A 20,035-nucleotide genomic window follows, 5' to 3' on the forward strand; every position below is an offset into this window, starting at 1 on the left:
GAAACCTGAAATGGGTCAAGGCAGTCAGAAGACCCTTTAGGTAGAATATGAGTGACAGCCATTATGAACAGCATGAACATCACACAGACATTTGTTAGCTTGTACACTGAGACAGAAGGGTTGGCATCCACTACTGACCATGCTTCTTTCTGAAGAATAAATGGATTTACACACCAGTTATTTAATGACTTAATATAAACCTAGCCAATATATTTTTTATGGACAAATACTTCCTAGGTGCACACAGGAACTCAGAAGCAATGAGTGCTGCTGTATGAAAAATAGGCTGGAATTTCCATCTGTTGGAAGTCTATCACAGAAGCTATCCTTAATTATTGACAAGCAAAAGTTATCCTCATACTATTTATGATAAAACCATGTTCTTATATTTATGTTGTTTGATCAAGCCATTAAGCCATGTTGCTGCTTAGGTATTTCTACTACATCAAAACCAAAAACCTGAAACTGTTGGCATTTAAAGCACTGCAAGGATCAATAATCATCTGGTAGACTTTTCTCCAGTTGAATGCTTTCATTCCTCAACACCTCTGAGGAACTCCCACCCTTGCAAAGAGAATCAGGAGTAGAGGAAGGCAAAGCTGTAATTGTATCAGTCTCTGGATTTCTGTGAGTTCACCTGCCACATGTGAGCAGATACTGATAGAGAAGCTGCAACATTTTCTCCTTTTAATTTAGAATCATGGAAGTAGCTGGAGAGAGTGTATGTCAACCTTATCTATAATAATGGAGACACAGACACAGCAGAAAATTGTTATATTGAAGTGTTATTTCTCTCTGTGACTCCTGGACATTCAGGAAAAAACTTCAGGAGTTTCCAGGGCATGAAAGTGAGTTTCAGGAAGGGGAGGAAGAAAAAAACATCAACCATGTACTGGTAAAGAAAAGTTACAGACACAAAATTGAGTAGATTGTAATGTAAATTCAGTATTGAATGTAAATTCAGAATTTAAAGGGTTTTTTCTGTTGTTATTTTTGACATTTTATCTTTCTCAAAATAAACAATGCAACCCCACTTAAGATGCACATTCATTCTCTCTGAAACTATTTCCTCCTTGAGATTTTATCTCAGTAGAAATATGCTTACTGGCTGAAAGAGTGAAAGATTAAGCAACACACAAGTCCAGGAGGAAAAAAGAGGGCACCCAAGTCTACTTAGAAAGTTGCTAATACATGTCACTGAAATAAAAACTAAGCAATGCTAGTGATAAAAAGCAGTTTTGTTTTACTAACTGCTGATTTAGGGAGAAAAATGCACACCCAGAGGGGAAATACTTGTCCTGTTATTATTAACCAAAGCACAGTAACATGCAGATACACACAAATATTTGAGCTGCCAATAAAAAGCACTTAAGAAACAAACTGAAGCAGTGTAGAAAAAAAATACAAATAGAGAGGTAAGAGACAGCTGGTGTTTACAATTAAAAACACTAAACATTTAATGCTTCAAGAAGTCATAAATTACCTTCAGAAGCAAACCCATAACTTTCTTCACAAAGAATTGTTTTGTATCCTACCCACTTTCAAATACAGAGGTGACTCACAAATATATAACTGGAGATAGAAATGTAGTGTAAAGTCTTTGTCCCAAAGAATGACCAGCTAAATAGGTAAGGAAACAGAAAAGTTATTTTTTTAAGAGCTAAACTGCAGAGCAAGGACACAATGGAGTTTTAGAAAATCCATTAAAGGATACTGTGTGTACTAAAGACTGAACTCAGATTTCACCCTTTTAAGTAGATAAAAAGTTTTCCTGTGGCAGCAAACACCAGTAGAGGACATGTTTGAAGAAAGAGATAATTCCAGGATTAAGGTTAAAAAAAAACCCTAACAAAAACAAACCACACCACCTCTGTGTGTAAACAGTGCATTTCACCAATAATTTCAATTTAGTTTTTATCAATATTGCTCTAATCCCTGAGAAGTGTTATTTTATGAAGACATCCAAAAGTACAGTCACAAGTGAGAGGTAGCTCATTATGGACTCATATTACACAGGAATTTCCAAATCTAGTCTATGGCCCCTGACTGAATCATAACATACTTGACTTGCATCTATCTGTCTCAAAATCTGACACAAAAAAAAACCAGCACATGAGAGCAAACAATACATTTACAAACTATAATTTAAGATATGAATAGTCTTATATCCAAGAGATTAATTTCCTCTTTGCTAACATGTTTCTCTATAGATCCCTGAATCTGTACAGCTCTCTTTCATATGATGAGCTAAAAAATCAAAATACAGCAGTAACCAAAAGATCCAGTGTACTTGTGCTTCAAAAGATGTTAAACCTTCAGCTGCACTGCAGTAAATGAAGAGGTCTTTGCTGTTAGACAGAACTAGAAATGAAAGAGAAGTCAAGAGAAGTTCTAGTATTTATTTATCTACTCTTTAACATACCAAAAAACATTTGCTTAATTTCTTGGAACTTGTGGGATGGATGAGCCTAATTACTGGCTTTATAAACAAACACAACTTCTGGTATGAAAACAAAAACACTATCAGGAAAAAAACACCCAAAACATTTCTCAGAAAATGGGAGAATACTGAAAGAAACTTGCTTGATCTGAAGTAAGGATTTTTCTCTCTGTTACAATTACAAATGTTTTTACTATTCATTTCAGTAAACCAGGGCTGCTTTCTCCCATCTCCCTCTTTGCTATATCCAAGTTCTTTGACTCTTGCTTTTACACATAAAGGCACAAGCAAATGCTTAGAAATCAGAAGACTTGGTTTTTTTACTCTTTTGTCATAATATTCAGAAAAACCAGCACATACACAAAGTCATTTTCACTGGTAGCACTGCCAGACATCTGATCAGACTGCCAAGAGAGACTGAATACTTTCCTTGGAAGTTACTTTGACCTGACAGATCAAAGGCCTGGGCACCCCCACCTGAATTCAGTGTTGGACACATTTTCTGCAGGCATTTGTACCAGATGACCTTAGGAAGTTCTATCTGAATTACTCTATGAAAGTGCAGCCCTTGGCTCCTTCAGAAAGCCTCTCTACACATCTCCAGAGCAGTACAGCAGCAGTTGTGCTGGCTACAATTCCTGGATGACAACAACGAGTATTCCCCTGGAATTTCATTTTTCCTCACCACTGCCTTTCTAGATCCACCTACTGTTTCTTAAATCCTGTAAGACCTTTCAAGTTTCCTTTTGTTCTTCATTTGCAAGTCTGCACTTGCAGTCCTGGATTTTTAGCTAAGGCTTCCAGAAATTACAACAGAAATAAAATAAAAACTACAGTAAAAACTAAGAAAATGACTGAATATCAAGCTCCAATTTAAGGACTAAAAAAGATTCACGTGAATTACACGTGAAGATTCACAAGTAAAGATTCATGTGAAAAACAACAATACTTTTTAGTTTCCTAGTAGTTAGGAAAAACAAATGGAAAGACTAACACCTAATGCAGTTCACCAAATAGACACAGCAGGTAGATATATACTTCCCAGATTACTGGAAGGTTCATGAATGAAATGATTGTAGGAGAATGTGGAAGGAGAAAAACCCCAGCAAAATAAAATTAAATTTTTAAGAGACTAGCTAGGTTTATACTGTTAAGAGGAAGGAAAGGAATAATTTCAAATCACCAGTATTTAGATAATGCAACTGTCAAGAGAAACAGCCATTAGATTCTACTAGAGAGAGAGGAGAAAAATAATTTTGCTAAACTGGGTATCTATTTAATGCAGATATTCTCTTAGTTACTAGTTACTCTTTGCCAAGATAATACCAGGCATTACTCACCAACTAAACTCTCAGAGTAACCTGTGGCATAGCGTTTACCTGACATGTCAAGACGGAAAAAGCAGCCAGAGCTGCCTGCATCACTCTCCAGTTACCTATTCTCACTGGCACACTGCTCTTTTTACTGCTTTTCTCCTGTGATAAAGCCTCCTTGTAGCTCTGCAGGCGAGCTGTGGACATCAGTGTGTGGCTGTAAGAGAACTGAAGGAGCAGGAGTTGGGAGAAGCAGGAGAAACACTCAATCTGAATGATCTGAACAATGCTCCCCGCTCCAGCTCCCAGGCTGCTTACGAGGTCACTGCGAGGAGCCTCCTGGTAGTCAGCAGAGAAGCAGGACAGGGCAGAGCTCCTGGTGCCGCTGCCGTCGGCGGGCGGCCGCGGGGGCTGCGCGTACTGCCGGAACGTGGCGCTCTTGGGAGTCCAGCGGAACAGGTTGATCGACTCGCGAACGCACCGCTCGATGTCGATCTCTGCAAGGGATTGCAAGGAAAAGCAAGAAATTCAAGAGCAAAATATCAGTAAAGCCAAGTAACCCAGCTATGACACTGCTAAATATACATACAATCATCTATACCTTTGTCTGTCTCTCTGTCCTTTGCTCAAAGGAAATGTAGATTTCAAAAGCATTTTCCCGTTCAAAAAGAAAAACACTCCAAGTTTTTTTATTAAAAACTAGTAAAGACATTTTAAGAATTAATTTGATCTGTTTAAGGGAAGTGTATCAAAATTTTAACCAATGCAAAGTCAGGACAATAATTCAAACTTAGTCGTTTTAAGACATTTTGAAGTCTTTACAAGTCAAACTAGTGACTATTCGATGTAAATTTGTGCAGTTCATCAAAAGTAGATTTCATACAGTGTACAGACATCAGGATTTCTGGATCAACTAAGTGTCTTATTTGTGAGTTAAATCCTACTAACAGCCAGATTGAAAGCTTTCATCTACTGAATTTTGCATGGCCTGCCATTTTGACAAAGCTACATGTTATCTGTCTGCTGAAAAGCAGGGGTTTTCAACATTAATTTGAGCTTGATTGAAAACATAATGAATTGTTTCAGGAATTTTAGAGAATTTTTTTTTAAACAAACAAACAAACAATACAGCCCCAAACCCAACCAGAGATCCCCAGCAAAACATCCTAGCTGAAAAAGTGAAGTGTCATTGGGATAATATATTACACAACTTGAAAGGAAAACTGACACCTATCAAATGAGAAGCATCCTAAAATAAGATGTGGTCAATTAAAAAGCAGGAAGTTCCACTGAAACAAGTATGTAAAAGGAAAAAAAGTAAACCTGTTGGAAATATATTTTTTGCAACACTAAGCATCCTGCCTGTATATTTCTTCTAACAAGATGCAACATAAAAGCCATTTACTCTTTTACCACTATAAAAGGTCTAGTTTTGCACCTCCTGTATGTGCTTGCATGAAGAGCAAAAAATGATCCTAGCTTGCATTTCATGACAATACTGACGTTGTTTGAAAGACAAACAGCAGGGATATCAGCACTTTTTGTGTATGTACCAAGATACTGTATGCTTCATTACAACAGTCAAAATTTAGATTAAAGCATCAGCTTCTATGAAGAAAAGAGAGGCATTGTAGCCAGGCTTTATCTGTAGATCTCAAACAGATTTGATGCCTTGCCATCAATCTGGGAGCTACTCCAGAAATCTCAGTCATTAGCAGGGTGGTGAGCAGAAGAAGCTGAATTTGAAGCTTGGGGCAGAATAATCCAGTTGGATGAGATTATTGACTGTTTAAAATCTGGAAGATGTGATCTATTACTCTCCCATTCAAAAAGCTTTCCGTATTCAGGTAGGATACAATCTGCAGCAGATGCTTTAATTCCATTGATGACAGGATGCTTATCTGCTATCTTGCTTCTAAAATTCTGAAAAGTCTGAGAGTGGAGCTGTGGCTTACTCAATTCTAGCTCTAAAAACCTCTTTGTGGATGCATGAAAGTAAATGACAATTTTCCTTGACAATATCAAGTTCCCTAGGCGCTTGGGATAATAGGTGTCACAAATAAATGGACTACATGATGTCTCAACAGTAGCCAACAATTTCTCATTTCAACCATACTGTAATAAAAGGCTGTTACTCAGCATCATTCCCAATGAAAGTACACACAACTGGAGAATTTGACACAATTTTCTAATTCAGGTAAAGAGAGGAGATGCCTTCCACTGGTTATTTTCCCTCAAGCTCAGAAAACACCCAAAAGCACCATCATTACAGTTGCACATTCTTCTACATTTCTGAAAACTCATTTTATTTATAAAAAGCTTTCAGTTCAAGACTGTAGTACATTTATAGTGGGGCTGAAGTTTCCTTTTCTGTTTTGTTTTTTTTTGGTTTTATTTGTAAAGAGACTGCTGTAATTGAGTTATAAGACCCATTTCCTGAGATTCTTAGCTAAGGAAACATTAGTAGTACTTCTGTAATAAATGGTATGAATGTAGAATTCAGATAGTAAAAAAAAAATCTGAACAACAATAATTAATAGCATGAGAATAGCATGAGAAACATTTGGCTGTGAGAGGGCATAATGGCCAACATATATCTGAAATTGAAAACAGAACTGGGGGATGGAATAGGAACACTGTTTGCAGGAAAGCTATGAAAAAGCTGAAAGGAGAAATTGTTTCAGTGTTAAAAACTGAAAGAGGTCAAAATGTTTTTCCTAGAAACAAGCTCTGTAATTTCAAAAGAAATCAATTTCAGAGAACTGGAAAAAAGGCTTGGCCCCTGGAACAGGCTTCCCAGGGGAGTGGTAACAGCACCAAAGTTGATAGAGTTCAAGGAGCATTTGGACAATACTCTCAGGCACATGGTGTGACTTTTGGGGTATCCTGTACAGGGCCAGGAGATGGACTCAATGATCCTTGTGGTCCCTTCCAACCGTGTGCATGTTCTCACACATCAGGGTGGAAGTCAAAAATGTAGGAGCTTGTCGTTCTGTGATTTTGGAATGCTTGGTTTCTCATTTCTTCCAAGCAGCATTTCAGGAGGACAGTGGGCATGGCTGAAAATGAAACTCCACAGAACAACTGAGAATTTTTAATGGTTTGTGAGGGAAGCCATCAAAAGCCTAAAACAAATTCACAGGCTGTCAATTTATTCATCTGCTTCTCGGTAAAGCAAAATAAAAACTACAACAAGGCAATTCTGGTTTCCACAACTAACAATAAAAAAGCCCCACAACCACAAAATGCCCCCCAACAATGTGCAAATCATAGGCATATGCATGGGAACAGTCAACATCTAGCACCCACAAGGCAGACAAGACTATGGGTGGTAAAAGAATTTACTCAAAGAATTTACTCACATTTTGAAAAAAACAATTACTTTCAGGATATTGGAGTTTAAGACTACATTAAACTGGTATAAATATTTACAGAATATTTATTAGTCACGTTGCATGAACAGGCTTCACACTTGAGCAACCTTCAAGCCCTTCTTCATCATTTGTTTGCAATTTTGGTTTAAGAAAAATCACTTCCCGTCAGTAACTAAAATGCAATTCAACCTCGAGCACCCTTGCTGGATAAGATCTTTTCTCCTCTTTTTGGCTAATAAGTAAGGGTCTGCTGAGCTACTTCCATCCCAATTTCTTCCCATGCCCTTTCAAATGTATGACAAATGAGTCAGTCTCTGGTAAAATGTCCATTTTTTGTTATCTCCCCAAGACTTTGCATTCACACAGCATTAATCCTGCCTGTACTCTTCCTGCTCTCAAGTCACCGCATTACAAGCCAGAAAACATTACAGCTTCCACATTATTACAAACATACCATTGGTATGTCAGAAGCATAAATATATCAAATCAGAGCCTAGACTCTTGAACAGGACTATGAACAAATGAACAGAGACTACCCCAGCAGAATGCCAGAGTACTTGACACTTGCAAACAACTTAGAAGAACACTCTTCTGAGAGCAGGGTCTGGAAAAACCTCCAAGTGTGAGCAACAAATGAAAGTAACATTTAGAAAGGATGAAGAGGGCAAGCTCACTCATGGAGATGTAAATGTAATATCTCAGTGCTCTCCAAGATCCCAACACTGGAGTATTTTGTAGCTTAAAAAGATGTGTCTTCTGTTTTTATTAAGACAAATGATTTCATTGGAAAATCTGTAAAGAAAATGTGCTGAATAACATGGTGTCAATAAATATGAAGTGTGGAAAAAATTTAAGCCTGACTTAAAACACCATAAGAATACTATAAAAACATGTTATAATTTCAAAAGTCTGTACATCTTCAAATTGTTTTTGAAAAAATGCAGAGCACCTGTATTTCAAAAAGTCAAAGCTGGAACCCAAGTATCTTAGGAACCAAAGTCATAATTTAATTTTCAAACATTAGGAGTTCTGGCTCAAATGAGCTCAAGTATTTCACAGTCAAGCAGCAACCAAGCCTTACAGGAAACAATTCTATGGCAGCAGCTAATTGCTCAGCATCAAAAGGCTGTCTCTGACATTTCTAAATATGCAAATAATACAGCAACAGATAAAGGCAAGAGTAGAGAAGGGAAAGAAAAGTGCTCTAACAGCAGCATCTTGGTTTTGCCATGGCCCCATTCCAACATTAAGCCTACTGAAATGTTTTGCTCCTTTTCTGAACTAAACTTAGTGTTTATTCTAAGATGTTTTTCATTTTGCTTTTATGCTAAACTGTAACTTCTTACCAAGCTGCCACCTGCCTCTATCCACAGCCTCAAGTGAAAAGGATGGCTCAGCCTGACAGAGTTGCTTTTTAAGCTATGTAAGTTTATTATTATAGATACAGGAGAGAAGTAGATTGCACTTGAAACAGATGTTGAAAAAAGCATCGGTACAAATGCAATACACCTGTGACAAAAGCATGTAGAATGTTTTATTTTTACAGCAAAACCGGGTGTGCACATGTTGTTCACAGCAAGTGAAGGAAAGTAATGGAGAAAAATGTAAGATGAATGCTTCTTTCCTAATGAAAATCTACACAGACCAAGTCTTTGTGTGCAGTTAATCAATTCCAGAGCCTTTTCCTTGGGTAACAGGATACCAGTTAAGAAACACAGCCAAAATAAACTGCTTCTGCATTTTGGGAATAGACCAGAATTATGAGTGTGGTTTGACATCTCCATCAGAAATACTTTATTACTACCCTGCCAGGCAACATTAGCTTCCACCACACAGCCACACAAATAGGCCAGAAAATCTCTGTGCTATGAATGCTCTGGTACTGAATAGGTCAGTCAGTTCAACCTCCTGATTCCTGCTCTTAGAAGAAATAGAGGTGAAAGGCCATAAACTCTTTTTTCCTGATGACATACAGAAGAGCATGCATATTTAAAAGGACAAATCAAGGAAGAGAAGTGACATTTCTATCCAACAGCCCTGTATCTATTACTGTAAGAAGGTTATTATAAATGAAAAGGTCAATGCAGAACTATTATTTTACAGTATTTATCTCATACATTGCAGGATAGCTGCGTGACTTCATGTTTTTTTTGTGGACAGCAGTAGAGAGAAGCAGCAGTAAACACTATAAATTATTCCCTAGACATTAGGGTGTATAAAGGGCAAACATGGATTCTTTTCTTACTTGTGACTGTAAAAATTCCTCTGACTCAGCAGTTCACAGTTTGCTAAAGAATGCCTTCCAGTATGGAAACGTGATGGTGTCAGGATTGACATGAGCAGGGGAGACACAGAATGCCAAGTGACTGTACAAAGACTAATGCTTTACTGTAAGCCAATCACCAAATGCCACATGCTATGTCTTATTGAGAAAGACAGAAACAGATTCCATAAAGACTGGAGCTAAGCTCTGACAAGAAAGCACTTTTTAAACTTTGTTATGAGGCGTGCCAGTGCTGTTAAACAGCAGCTATTTCTGCAAACTAACAAAATGTTAAAGACATCTGGAGAAGTCCTATCACAGGGTAGGACACTGGCCAATGACAGAAGCACAGGAATTCCAAATATATAATGGAAATAGTCAGAGGGACACTGCTATGCAAAACTTGAGAAGTACACAAGGGGAAATAAAGCAGCTCAGCAGAAAAATAAACATTCATTCATAGGGAGATAATAACCAGAAGATGCATGAAAGGACAGGTTTATAAAATTGCAGGGATCAGCTCAGGGGATAAACTTGTGGTGCCACCAACATAACATCCAACAACAGTCAATTTCTGAAGGAATAACTCTTTTTCAGCTTTTCTATGCTTTTTTTGTTATAATATTTGCTAAATATCTGTTAAGTCAGTTTTAGAAGCTGAAATACTAGTGAAACTCACCTTATTTATCCTGAATCTATGCTTCACAGAAAAAATATGCAAAATACTGAAACTCAGCAAGCAAAAATAGAGATCATGTTGTTACAGGTTTCCATCTGGGTGATAACTATGAGCTACTTCAGTTATTCCCCAGGTGTAACAGGTATAAACCTGTAAAAATCTCTACAGTCAGAAACTCTGACCAGGCCAAATGCTTCTAAAGGTGATGATTCTCTCAAGAGCCATAAGCAGAAGATCTTTGCATTCACTCTCCTGTTAGCCTTCAGGATATTTGTAAGGAAATAACATGAAGTAACTCAGATTTTCTGCTTTTCAAATAAGATGGAAATTCAGGTAATCCTGAAAAGGAGTACCTGTTGCCATGAGAAAAGGATGAAAGCCTCTAATTGGACCTGTGCATTCCCATACCAACAATGAAAAAACTCTGGGTAAAGATAAATACAAATAGAGTATTTAGATCTGCCTAATGAGTATCCTGAACCATGGAACACTCTCAAACTGCTAGAGCAAGCAACATCTTATTGAGGATTGAAATGTTATTTTCCCACAAATACAGCAACCATAAACAGGAAGGATAACCATCTTGCTTATGTACCCATACTTAAAACTGCTTTCATATCCAAAAATGCTCTGGCCATTTGGCACTGCAGTAGATAACATACTGAGATCCAAAACTTCCAGTGTTTACTACTAGTCAAGTCTGTTAGTGTTTCACACAGCAAAACTAATAACTTTAAGAACTAACAGCAGCCCAACCTTGTCAGCATACATTTTCTAAGTTATTTAAAGCTTGCAGCATAATTAACCTACTCATAAGCCACGGGAAAAAAGTTCCCTTATTCTGTGAAAGACCTAAGTTAACACCCTCATTTGAATTTACACATGAAAGCATTAAAGTACATCCAAGACATAAAAGTTGTCATTTCAGGCTTGCATTCCCAGCAGACAAGTTTGTGGTTTATCAGCTTACATGACTGCTTACATGATTTGTCTCCTTAGAATGGTGCTAAGCTTTTTTTTAGCATGAAGACTGAGGAACTAGCAGGAGACTGTCTAGCTCCTTGCCTTGCTCTAAAGCCAAATGCAATGTGTCCAGCCTATCCCCTCTATCTCCTACAGATGCTTGTCTTCACTTAAATTTTTGAAGTGACAGAAGTGTCACCTGACACACTCCTGCTGGTTACTCAGATATCTATCAGCATTTTCAGAATGCAGGTAACATTGCTCACATACAATGGGAGTTCTCCTCAGCTGGGATACCTGCCCTTCCTGAACAAATTTTGCCCTTCAATATTAACAATGCAGTCCTGAAATTTATTCCAAAGCTGCAGTGACAAAGTCTTAACAAAGTCTTACCTTTGGGTACAAACCCTGCTCTAGCTCTCCATGTTTGGTTTTGGTCTTCCTGTTGATTTCTACTAAACTCCAGGATATTCTTAGAAGAAATTTGGACAGAGAATCAAATTCCTCATGCAGCTTTATAAAGGCAAGAGTTTAGGTGAAATATTATGTGAAAGTAAATCAAAGGGAATTGACAGCTATCCCAAAGTATAAGAGCACTGAGAGTTCACTTAACCTCATTTCTAAGTCCTTATTTTGACAGAAATATTTTTCTGCTCTCAGTCTACACTGCCATTCCAATCTGTATTTAAGTAATGTGTATCTCTATTACAATGCTAGACATACACTCCCCAAATATATCTACAATCATATAGAAATGTGGTGATAAAGTACATTTCAATTAAGAATTTTTAATACTGCATTATTTGTGCAGCCCATTTGGAAATGCTCCTCAATTAACAGTTAGTGAACTAAAGATTATTGAGCAGAACATTTATACCTGTACAGGCAAAAAACAAATTCAGCATAATAAAATTATAAAGAGACACCCTATGAGGCACCTTGCTCCATCAGCAACATTCTCTGCAATTGTAAAAGGAAAAAAAGTCTAGCACCCAGAATTGCTTTCTAAGCATGAGTCTAACCCTGAATCAGCTGCTATGCTTGTACTTTCAATGGGAAAATATAGGAAATATTTTCCCAAGACATCTTTGCAATGAAGAAAAAAAAATCACCATATCTAGCAAAAAAGCTCAGATAAGAGCAGCTGGAATTTTGTCAGGTCATGCCTAGAAATTTTAGTATGTCTATCTTCTTGTACTTACATTTTATTTCAGTGTAAAGGTGTACAAAACCCTACAGGACTAACAGATGGATTATTATATTTTCTGAAGTGCCTTTTCACTATGGAGAGCACTATCAGGGTTCTTTCAAGAAACAGGGGCATAAGCTGTGTGTCAGACTGTTTTTAACACATGGACTAGGAAAGTTCTACTGAGGAACTCACTTTTCACCCTTTTTATGAAGCACCATCTCTTGTGGCAGAAGCCCTTTGCTAAAGGATATATATTTGATTTTCTTCTGCCAGTGACAACTACAGACTACAATAAAGTATTTCAGGATCTTTTTCCTTAGTGTGTTGCCCACTCCAGCATTCCTCTTTAGTCTCAAGAGGGTAGAATCTATAACCCAGAACTGTTTCCTTTGTGTCACAGTGAGTGGAGAAGGTGAATAATTAAAGAATTCACAGCTTCAGGTAAAACAACATCAATCTTACAGAGTCTGACACTACCAGACAAACTTGGTGAGCAGGTGTGCCCTAACAAATCTCTCTGCTTCTGTTCCAAAGCAAATAATCTTGAGGAATTGTGGCATGAAATACACCTGCATCTCCAAAAAGCCATCTAACATAGCAAAGATGAGTACCCTGCTCAGAAAAAAATGCTTCCATAAATATCAGCCTGACCTACATATTTCAAGAAAAGAAAACTAGGAAAAGTGACTTCCTTTTAAATTCTGATGTCTTTTGATATTTCCAATCAATATTTTTGTCATAGTTACAACACCATTATCATGTGTATCATGTGAAAGAGACCAAAGTGCTGTTTTTCTTCAGCTATACTGTAACTTGAAAAAATAGTCAGCTTCACTAACTCTGCAGCAAAATACTTTCCAGAGCCATATTCTGTGAATGACAACTGAGCAATATGTCAAACTTTTGTAGCTGAAGTTAAAAAAGTTTCCTTTTAGAAGAGCTGTCATGGCTTCTGCTCCTCAGAGCCCTAATCTAAGCACTTTAAGATATTTTCAGGAGTGCATGAAAAAAGTCAAATAATCAAAACATTGTATTATCTTTCTTTTTCCTACTGCTCACTGGAAGATGAAAAACCACTGTATCTCTGTAAATCCCTTCAAAGGTGGTGTTTTAATCTCTGAGGTTGCATTTCCCTTGGAGGAATGGTGAAACAAATGGGAACAGGCACTAAACACCCACAAACTCAGGGTGGGCTTGGTGGCCAACTGTCATTTTCTCTTATCAGATCTATATTAACTAAATGCTGAACCACGAGAAATTCCAGTACAATAAAAGCATATGGATCACAGATGTGGGCAGACAAAGGATCTTTAGGAAGGAAAACTGCAGAAAGTAAAATGGTAGCTACCCAGGATCAGAAACCTATCTAAAGTTGAGCCTTCTGATTTGCGTCTAATTTTGCTGCTGTCAACAGAAATGCATCCTTCAAAACTGCTCCATACAATCTTTGTAGAGAATTTCCACAATTTTTAAACTTTTAGTTCATTTATAAGCTGGATGCAATCCTTCTAAGCATTCATATGGCTTCCACCCTCATGGGATTCAGCATTTTGGCACATCACTAGTATGGCAAAGGATATAATAATTTCTCCCCCATTAGAGAAAATCCGTTCCCTAGAGAATCATTTGTGCCTGTGGTTTGATGACAGCCAGATCTTGCATCTTAAAGCTTCATGCCTGTGTCTCACAAAGTTTTCCTCTTCAACCATTTTACTGTAGCTCCTCATTGCACTGGATTGCTTTTCTACAGTCAGTCTATATGAACTTCTCATCTGAGGCCAAGGCTCTTCCTTTGGAAGCACTGACTATCCTGGAGTCAGCAAAATGAAACCTTCCTAAGGTGCACAGCATTAGAAGAATGATCCCTCCTCTTGCTCCACAATTACTGAAGATGAGCTTATTGAACTAACCTAAAAGGTTTGTTTGAGTATGTTTCATCTCATGTTTAGGCTTGGTATTCCTCTATTGTCTGACAACATCTTTTCATCAGTTCTCAGAAGTCCACAACTCATCTCTGTATGTCAGTGCTGCTATTGGCAGTGATCACTGGAGGAACATCTGTTTGCCAGGCTCTGTACTGCACCCATTCAGGTGGCACTGGATTGGTCTAAGGATCCTTCAAATGTTTGCAAAGAGCAGTGTATGTGTGTGGATGCCTCCTAACAAAAGCTGCTGTAGACTTTGTACTACTCGTACAGTGGGTAATGAACTTGGTAATCGAGTGAAACTACAACAGCCATAATTTTTGAGTTGAATAATGGACATTATCACACAAACTTATGGCAAGATTCTAAAGACTAAGCTATAAGCAAAACTGCATGTTTTAAAGTAAATGTATACAGCTGGTCCTCAGGGCATGAAAAGCCTTCTGGGTTGTAAATCTGTTGATGCATGAGGTTAAGGGATATCCAGGCTGGCTTAGCACAAATAAATGCTGGTCTGAAAGCAGAGTCCTGTCTCTGTTGCTGGTACCTCAGGAATCTCATCATAGTAGTGTCACCCTTTCCATTTTCATTGTCCTGACAAATACTGCTACATGCCAGACTTACAGGAAAAACAAGGGTAATGTGTAATGTCTTTGCTCTCTCTGCATCACCTGAATAAGACAAAATTTACTAAGTCTCAAAAATACAGGTAAAACATTAGCAACGATTCCAGCACTGGTTTTGTTTGTCTGTCTTAAATATTCCAAAATATTCTCTGGAATCTATATTGCTTGAATAAAGTTTGTACTTAACAGAGCTCCTTGAACACAATAAAAAAATATGAAAGAATAAATGACAGAGAATTGAAACTTAAACCCCCCAGCACTTTGGGGTAGTAATTTCCTACAGAACCTAATTCTATTTAATTCAATTTAGCAGTTGCTTATATGCCCCCTTCATATAGCTCCATGAGGAATGAACTAGCACATTTGTTGCAAAAGGATTTCCCAGAATTCTTAATAATTTAGCCAATTATTTTGTGAAAATCTTCAAATAACTTTCCTAATCTGCTAGGACATTGTTTGAACAACATAAAAATAAATTAAAATTTCCAGCAGAGCTTCCAAAAATAGCAAGTGTTGCCCAATTGTATTGGCTTTATAGATAAAATATGGCCAAAGCTTTGAGACAAGTATCAGAAAGGGTTTTCAGAACCAAGTAATCAATGCTGACACAACGCCCCTTTGTTCTCCTCACATCACTATTATTTTTAAACATTAATTCCAATTGTGTTATATACAGTGCACTGGAAATTAGCCAGTGGAGTTTTTGTTTTGTAAAACAAGAAATCTTAAAAGTGTTCCACAAAGTTTGAGATTGCAGTACAATACCTCTATCAGTCTGGAAAGGAAGTTGCCTTCACTGGCAGCCTGCAATAAGCCATTCCAGTGCACACAAAGCTTACAAACTACAGGAGATTCAGACTGTTGAGCAACAATTGATTTCAGTTTAAAATTATCACAGATGTTCTGAACAACATAACCTCTTCCTGGGAGTGATATATTTTCAGATGAAGGTTATTTGTAAATTACTTTCAGAAAATTCTCAGCCTTGGCACACAACTTATTGTAACCAAAATAACAGAAGTCTTGTTTGGAAGGTGACAAAATGCATAATGAGTCAATACTTTTTAATCAGAAATAAGACTCAGGTCAGAAAGAAAAGGCACAAGGCTAAGAGAATTATATGTTGAAAAAGTTACTGATTAAGCTAGACCAACAACATTTAACTTTTAAGACACACTAGGATTGTCTTTCACCCTTATTCTTTTTTCCCTTAGTGGTTTTACTTGTGGTATTTTATAGTATGCTTTAGATTAATCTCAAAATATTCAATTGTGCCACTGTTGACATTCTAAATATCACAGACACCACCAATTTAAGAAAAAAAAAAACTTATCAGAAACCTGTATTTCCTACCAGATTATCAGCAAAGTTGTCATCACCTAAAATCAGCAGAATGCTTGTACCTTTTATCACTACAGATTTTCACTGATTTAATTTTATTATATGAACACTTATGTATTACAAGAACTAACGTGTTCTTATACATGACCTCAGCATAAAATACTTCCACTGTCAGTAAATCAGCTGATTGAAGATAAATTGGAATCTATAATTTAGCACCCTTCAAGAAAAGAAAATATGGAGAAATTTCCTTAGGCAAGAAAATAAGTTAAATATTAATGGATCTGTACTTAACTAGGACATACAGCTAACACATGGGGGAGGAGAGGGCTGAGAGAGAATCAGTCTTTTAGTTTAGCCTTCACATTTCAGCCATCTGTAGATATCCCATTAAATTTACCATGTGAATTTCAATATGTGTGTTTAGTCATTTGAAATGACTAAACACACATATTGAAAATTAAAATTCTACACTATAAGGAATGGCCTAATTAAATTTCTTATCAATTAAAAAATATAGTAGCAACTGGATAGTACATATCAAACTAATAAGTAGGAGACAAATTTTGAAATCCAGACCCATCTGGAAGGGTTTACAGTGAGAGACAATTTGTGACAACAGTATTTAAAGAAATCACAGCGCTTCATTTATGGTAACTCACTGACTTATGCAACTGTGAACTCAGCCTCATCTGCTAGGTACCATATCCTAGACTACTGCTAACCTCTGTGAACTCTGCTGGAGACTGCAACACTTGAGAAGACCTTTTAAATTCTCCTCCAAACTTGATTCTCTCCTTCAATTCTTCTGAATAAGAACTCCTGTTTAAATGAATTACTGAATTGCACACATGGGAGTTCAAATAGAGCTCACTAAATCCATAATTAGCCCAGGAATTACCCCAAAGTTAGAGTTATCTAAAGAAAAGCCACACATTTAAAACAGTGCCAACCTCTTACCTAAGACCTGTATTACATTAGTAAGATCCTGAGCAGGAGAGAGGGAATTAATACAAGAACATGTATTAATGTTCTGAGTGCACCAGCCTTCCTACTTGTGTCACTACAAACTAAACCACACCTTTCAGGTGACATGGCTTACTCAGTTCAAATGCATTCTGCTGTCTTACTACTAGGCACTTGCTCAGAAGGAAGCTCCAAACTCCATGGTTAACTGCAATGTATTTCTGTAAGGTACCAGTTTGTATGGATAGGTGAATCACCTCCCACTGAGCAAACACACAGAATGTCTGCACAATGATCATGCAGATGCTGATACAATTTTGAAAGTTATTCTGAAAGCTTTAAATCTCAAATGGAAATATTTAACAGAGTAATTCCAATGGCTTCCTATACTGCTTTCCCTAATCCTTTTACATTAATTACTTCCACAGTACAAGTTTAATTATGTTAGAAAGGAAAACAGGCTAATAGCAGCACTAAAGAGGAAAAAGACTATTCAGAATTGTACTCAATTTATTTAAAAATTCATATAAACTGATTGTGTCTGTATGTGGCATGACAACGAACAGTTGCTTCTGAATGAATTTAAAAAGTTCTAAATTTCACAACAAAATACTCCAACCTTCACCTGGAAATAACAATCCTACTGCATTCTTGCTGATGACAGCAAAAGACTTCAACTAACTACAATAAATTGTAGTTAAGATCCACACACTCTGGCAGTGAGTTTGCCTAAACATACCATGATTTCTAAGCATATGTTGAGAAACACACTGGGGAAGACAGAGAAAAAAGGAAGAAGCAGTATTTTCTGTACCTGGCAAGTCTGAAAAAAGGAGAATGCACTCATTGAATCCATTAGCCAGAAGACGATCCCTCAGCTGTTGAAGTATGGCAACTCCAATACAGAATGGAAAGGAGGAATTCCCAAGCAGTAATGTATCCCACAAGTGAAAAATTTTGTGCAAAGGAAAGACATCTGCATAATGAATAAGCACAATCAATAAAACTCTATAAGCATATACACACAACAACAGGGTTAATGAGTTGCCTATGTACTTCTTTCCTCTCCCATCTTGAGTGATTTCTTTTTTATTTGGGAGCAAAGAGGACTCAACCTGTTCAGGATGACATTTGTGTCCATATGCCGTTTGATTATTCTGGAAACAGCAGTCTTCTTTGCTTAATGAATACTTGGAAGCACATGGGTGTTCACATTTCAAGTATGTCAAGAATTAGGCAATTTATTTTTCTTTTAGTACAGTACAATTACACAATAAGGCATGCATATCAGTTTTTCACAAGAAGATGACATTAATAAGTTAATAAGATCAACTACTTACAATTAGACAAAAAAATTAACAGACTAAAGAAAAAAATGGCAGAATAAAAGAAAGACAAGGAAAAAGGCCTATTAAAAATAGCAAGATTTTATATAAAAAGCTGAAGGTGGCTCTCTTAAAATATGCTATCTTCCAATTAAATAGTTCTAAGACTTTATTGCACTTGATTGCTTAAGGAAAACACCTCCTTGGCTTTCCAAATGTGGCAATTCTCATGAAGTGTAGAGAAACAGGGAAAACTGCAAGAACCAGTGCTTTACATTCAAAATCTTTAGAAAATGCAATCAAGAATCTCACATTAACTTCTCTGATATTTCATCAGAGAAATAATCTACCAGCTCTTTTCATTCTGCCACTTCTTTGAAAATTTAAATTCAACATCTACCAATGTTGATATGACATGAAAAAAATCAAAGATTTTTGAGAAAAGAATTTTTTAAATTGCTTTCTAGACTTGATTTATTAACTTTGTTCTCTTTAATTAAAACCCACCAAATTAAAAAGCTCTTTTTTTCTCCTAATATACATGCACAAATACAGTAAACTAGTTCTACCAGTATAACAGTGTGTCAATGTGCAACAAAGATATGATTATTTTCAAAAACAAAGTCACTCTCTTTCTTACATTGTTAAAGTGATGGCAGGGGATGGTGGTGTAGTTTGGTTTTGCTTTTTAACTACTATTACATCTTTTTCCAGTAGATAAGAGCTTCCTCTGAACACACCCTAAATACTGCATGTGTAAAATAATCCAATAACAACAATTACATATAATAATCTAAGAATAACAACAACTCAAAACCACAGGAGAAATACTAATTATTACCAAATCAGGGCAGAAAATAAGTGACAGGCACCACTGAGTTTTCCACTGTTGATTTTTGCACAACACATCCTTGCAAATTATAAGCATCCTAACTAAATGCTGGACCTATCATACCAATTAAGAATAGCTTTAGCTGGAAAAGTGAGAAAAATTAAGCTTAAGAAACAGAAGAACATGTAATCATAGGAAAAAAAGGATACTCACGTGTAAACATTGTAAGAAACCAAGGAATTGCATAAAGCTGCCAAAGGTGTGATGGGGGGGAAGAAGACAAAGAAAAAGTTTTGAGAACTCAAGTTGTCTATGACAATCATCAAGTACATCAAAAATTGCCTACTTTGCATGAATTCAGCTAGAAAGGAAAATAACTGCAGTGGCAGATCTTATACCACACAACTCTTAGCCTGTCAGAAACTTTCATCCCCAAATGTTTCAAATTATTAGTTTGTAACACTGCATTGAAAACAGTAAAAAAACAATCACCACCCTTACTAGGCTGGTTTGCAAAATATAACCTTCAAAGTCTTAAAGAACTCAAAAACCTGCTATGCTAAACTGTTGAAATTCTCAATAATATAAACAAAAATTAGCCAAGGATGCCTGAAAAAAGCATAAAGCAACTTGATTTAATCTATCTTTTTGACTATGGAAGATAATGATTTTATAGAAATAACTTAAAGTTAAAATCATGATTTTCAAGATAAAAACTAACCACCTCTGCCTTTTTCTGCTATGCTGGTATTTATTAAAATGCATACTTGCCAGTGAAGCAACTAAGGACAGCTTC

The 20,035-nt window shown here is 36.7% G+C and overlaps 1 protein-coding gene across 1 annotated transcript in view; it reads right to left on the reverse strand.

The window, feature by feature from the left end:
• The window catches only part of TBCK (TBC1 domain containing kinase), an 88,304-nt gene that overhangs the window by 23,265 nt on the left and 45,004 nt on the right, over positions 1–20,035 (reverse strand). Inside the window, exons 21-23 of the mRNA XM_009101269.3 lie at positions 19,453–19,489; positions 17,897–18,058; positions 4,072–4,250 (exon numbers count right to left, since the gene is read on the reverse strand). Of these exons, the coding sequence (XP_009099517.1) occupies positions 4,072–4,250; positions 17,897–18,058; positions 19,453–19,489 (378 nt within the window). The remainder of the gene's footprint in view (positions 1–4,071; positions 4,251–17,896; positions 18,059–19,452; positions 19,490–20,035) is intronic.

This window comes from Serinus canaria, chromosome 4 (assembly GCF_022539315.1).
Source record: "Serinus canaria isolate serCan28SL12 chromosome 4, serCan2020, whole genome shotgun sequence".
In the NCBI taxonomy this organism is placed as follows: Eukaryota; Metazoa; Chordata; class Aves; order Passeriformes; family Fringillidae; genus Serinus; species Serinus canaria.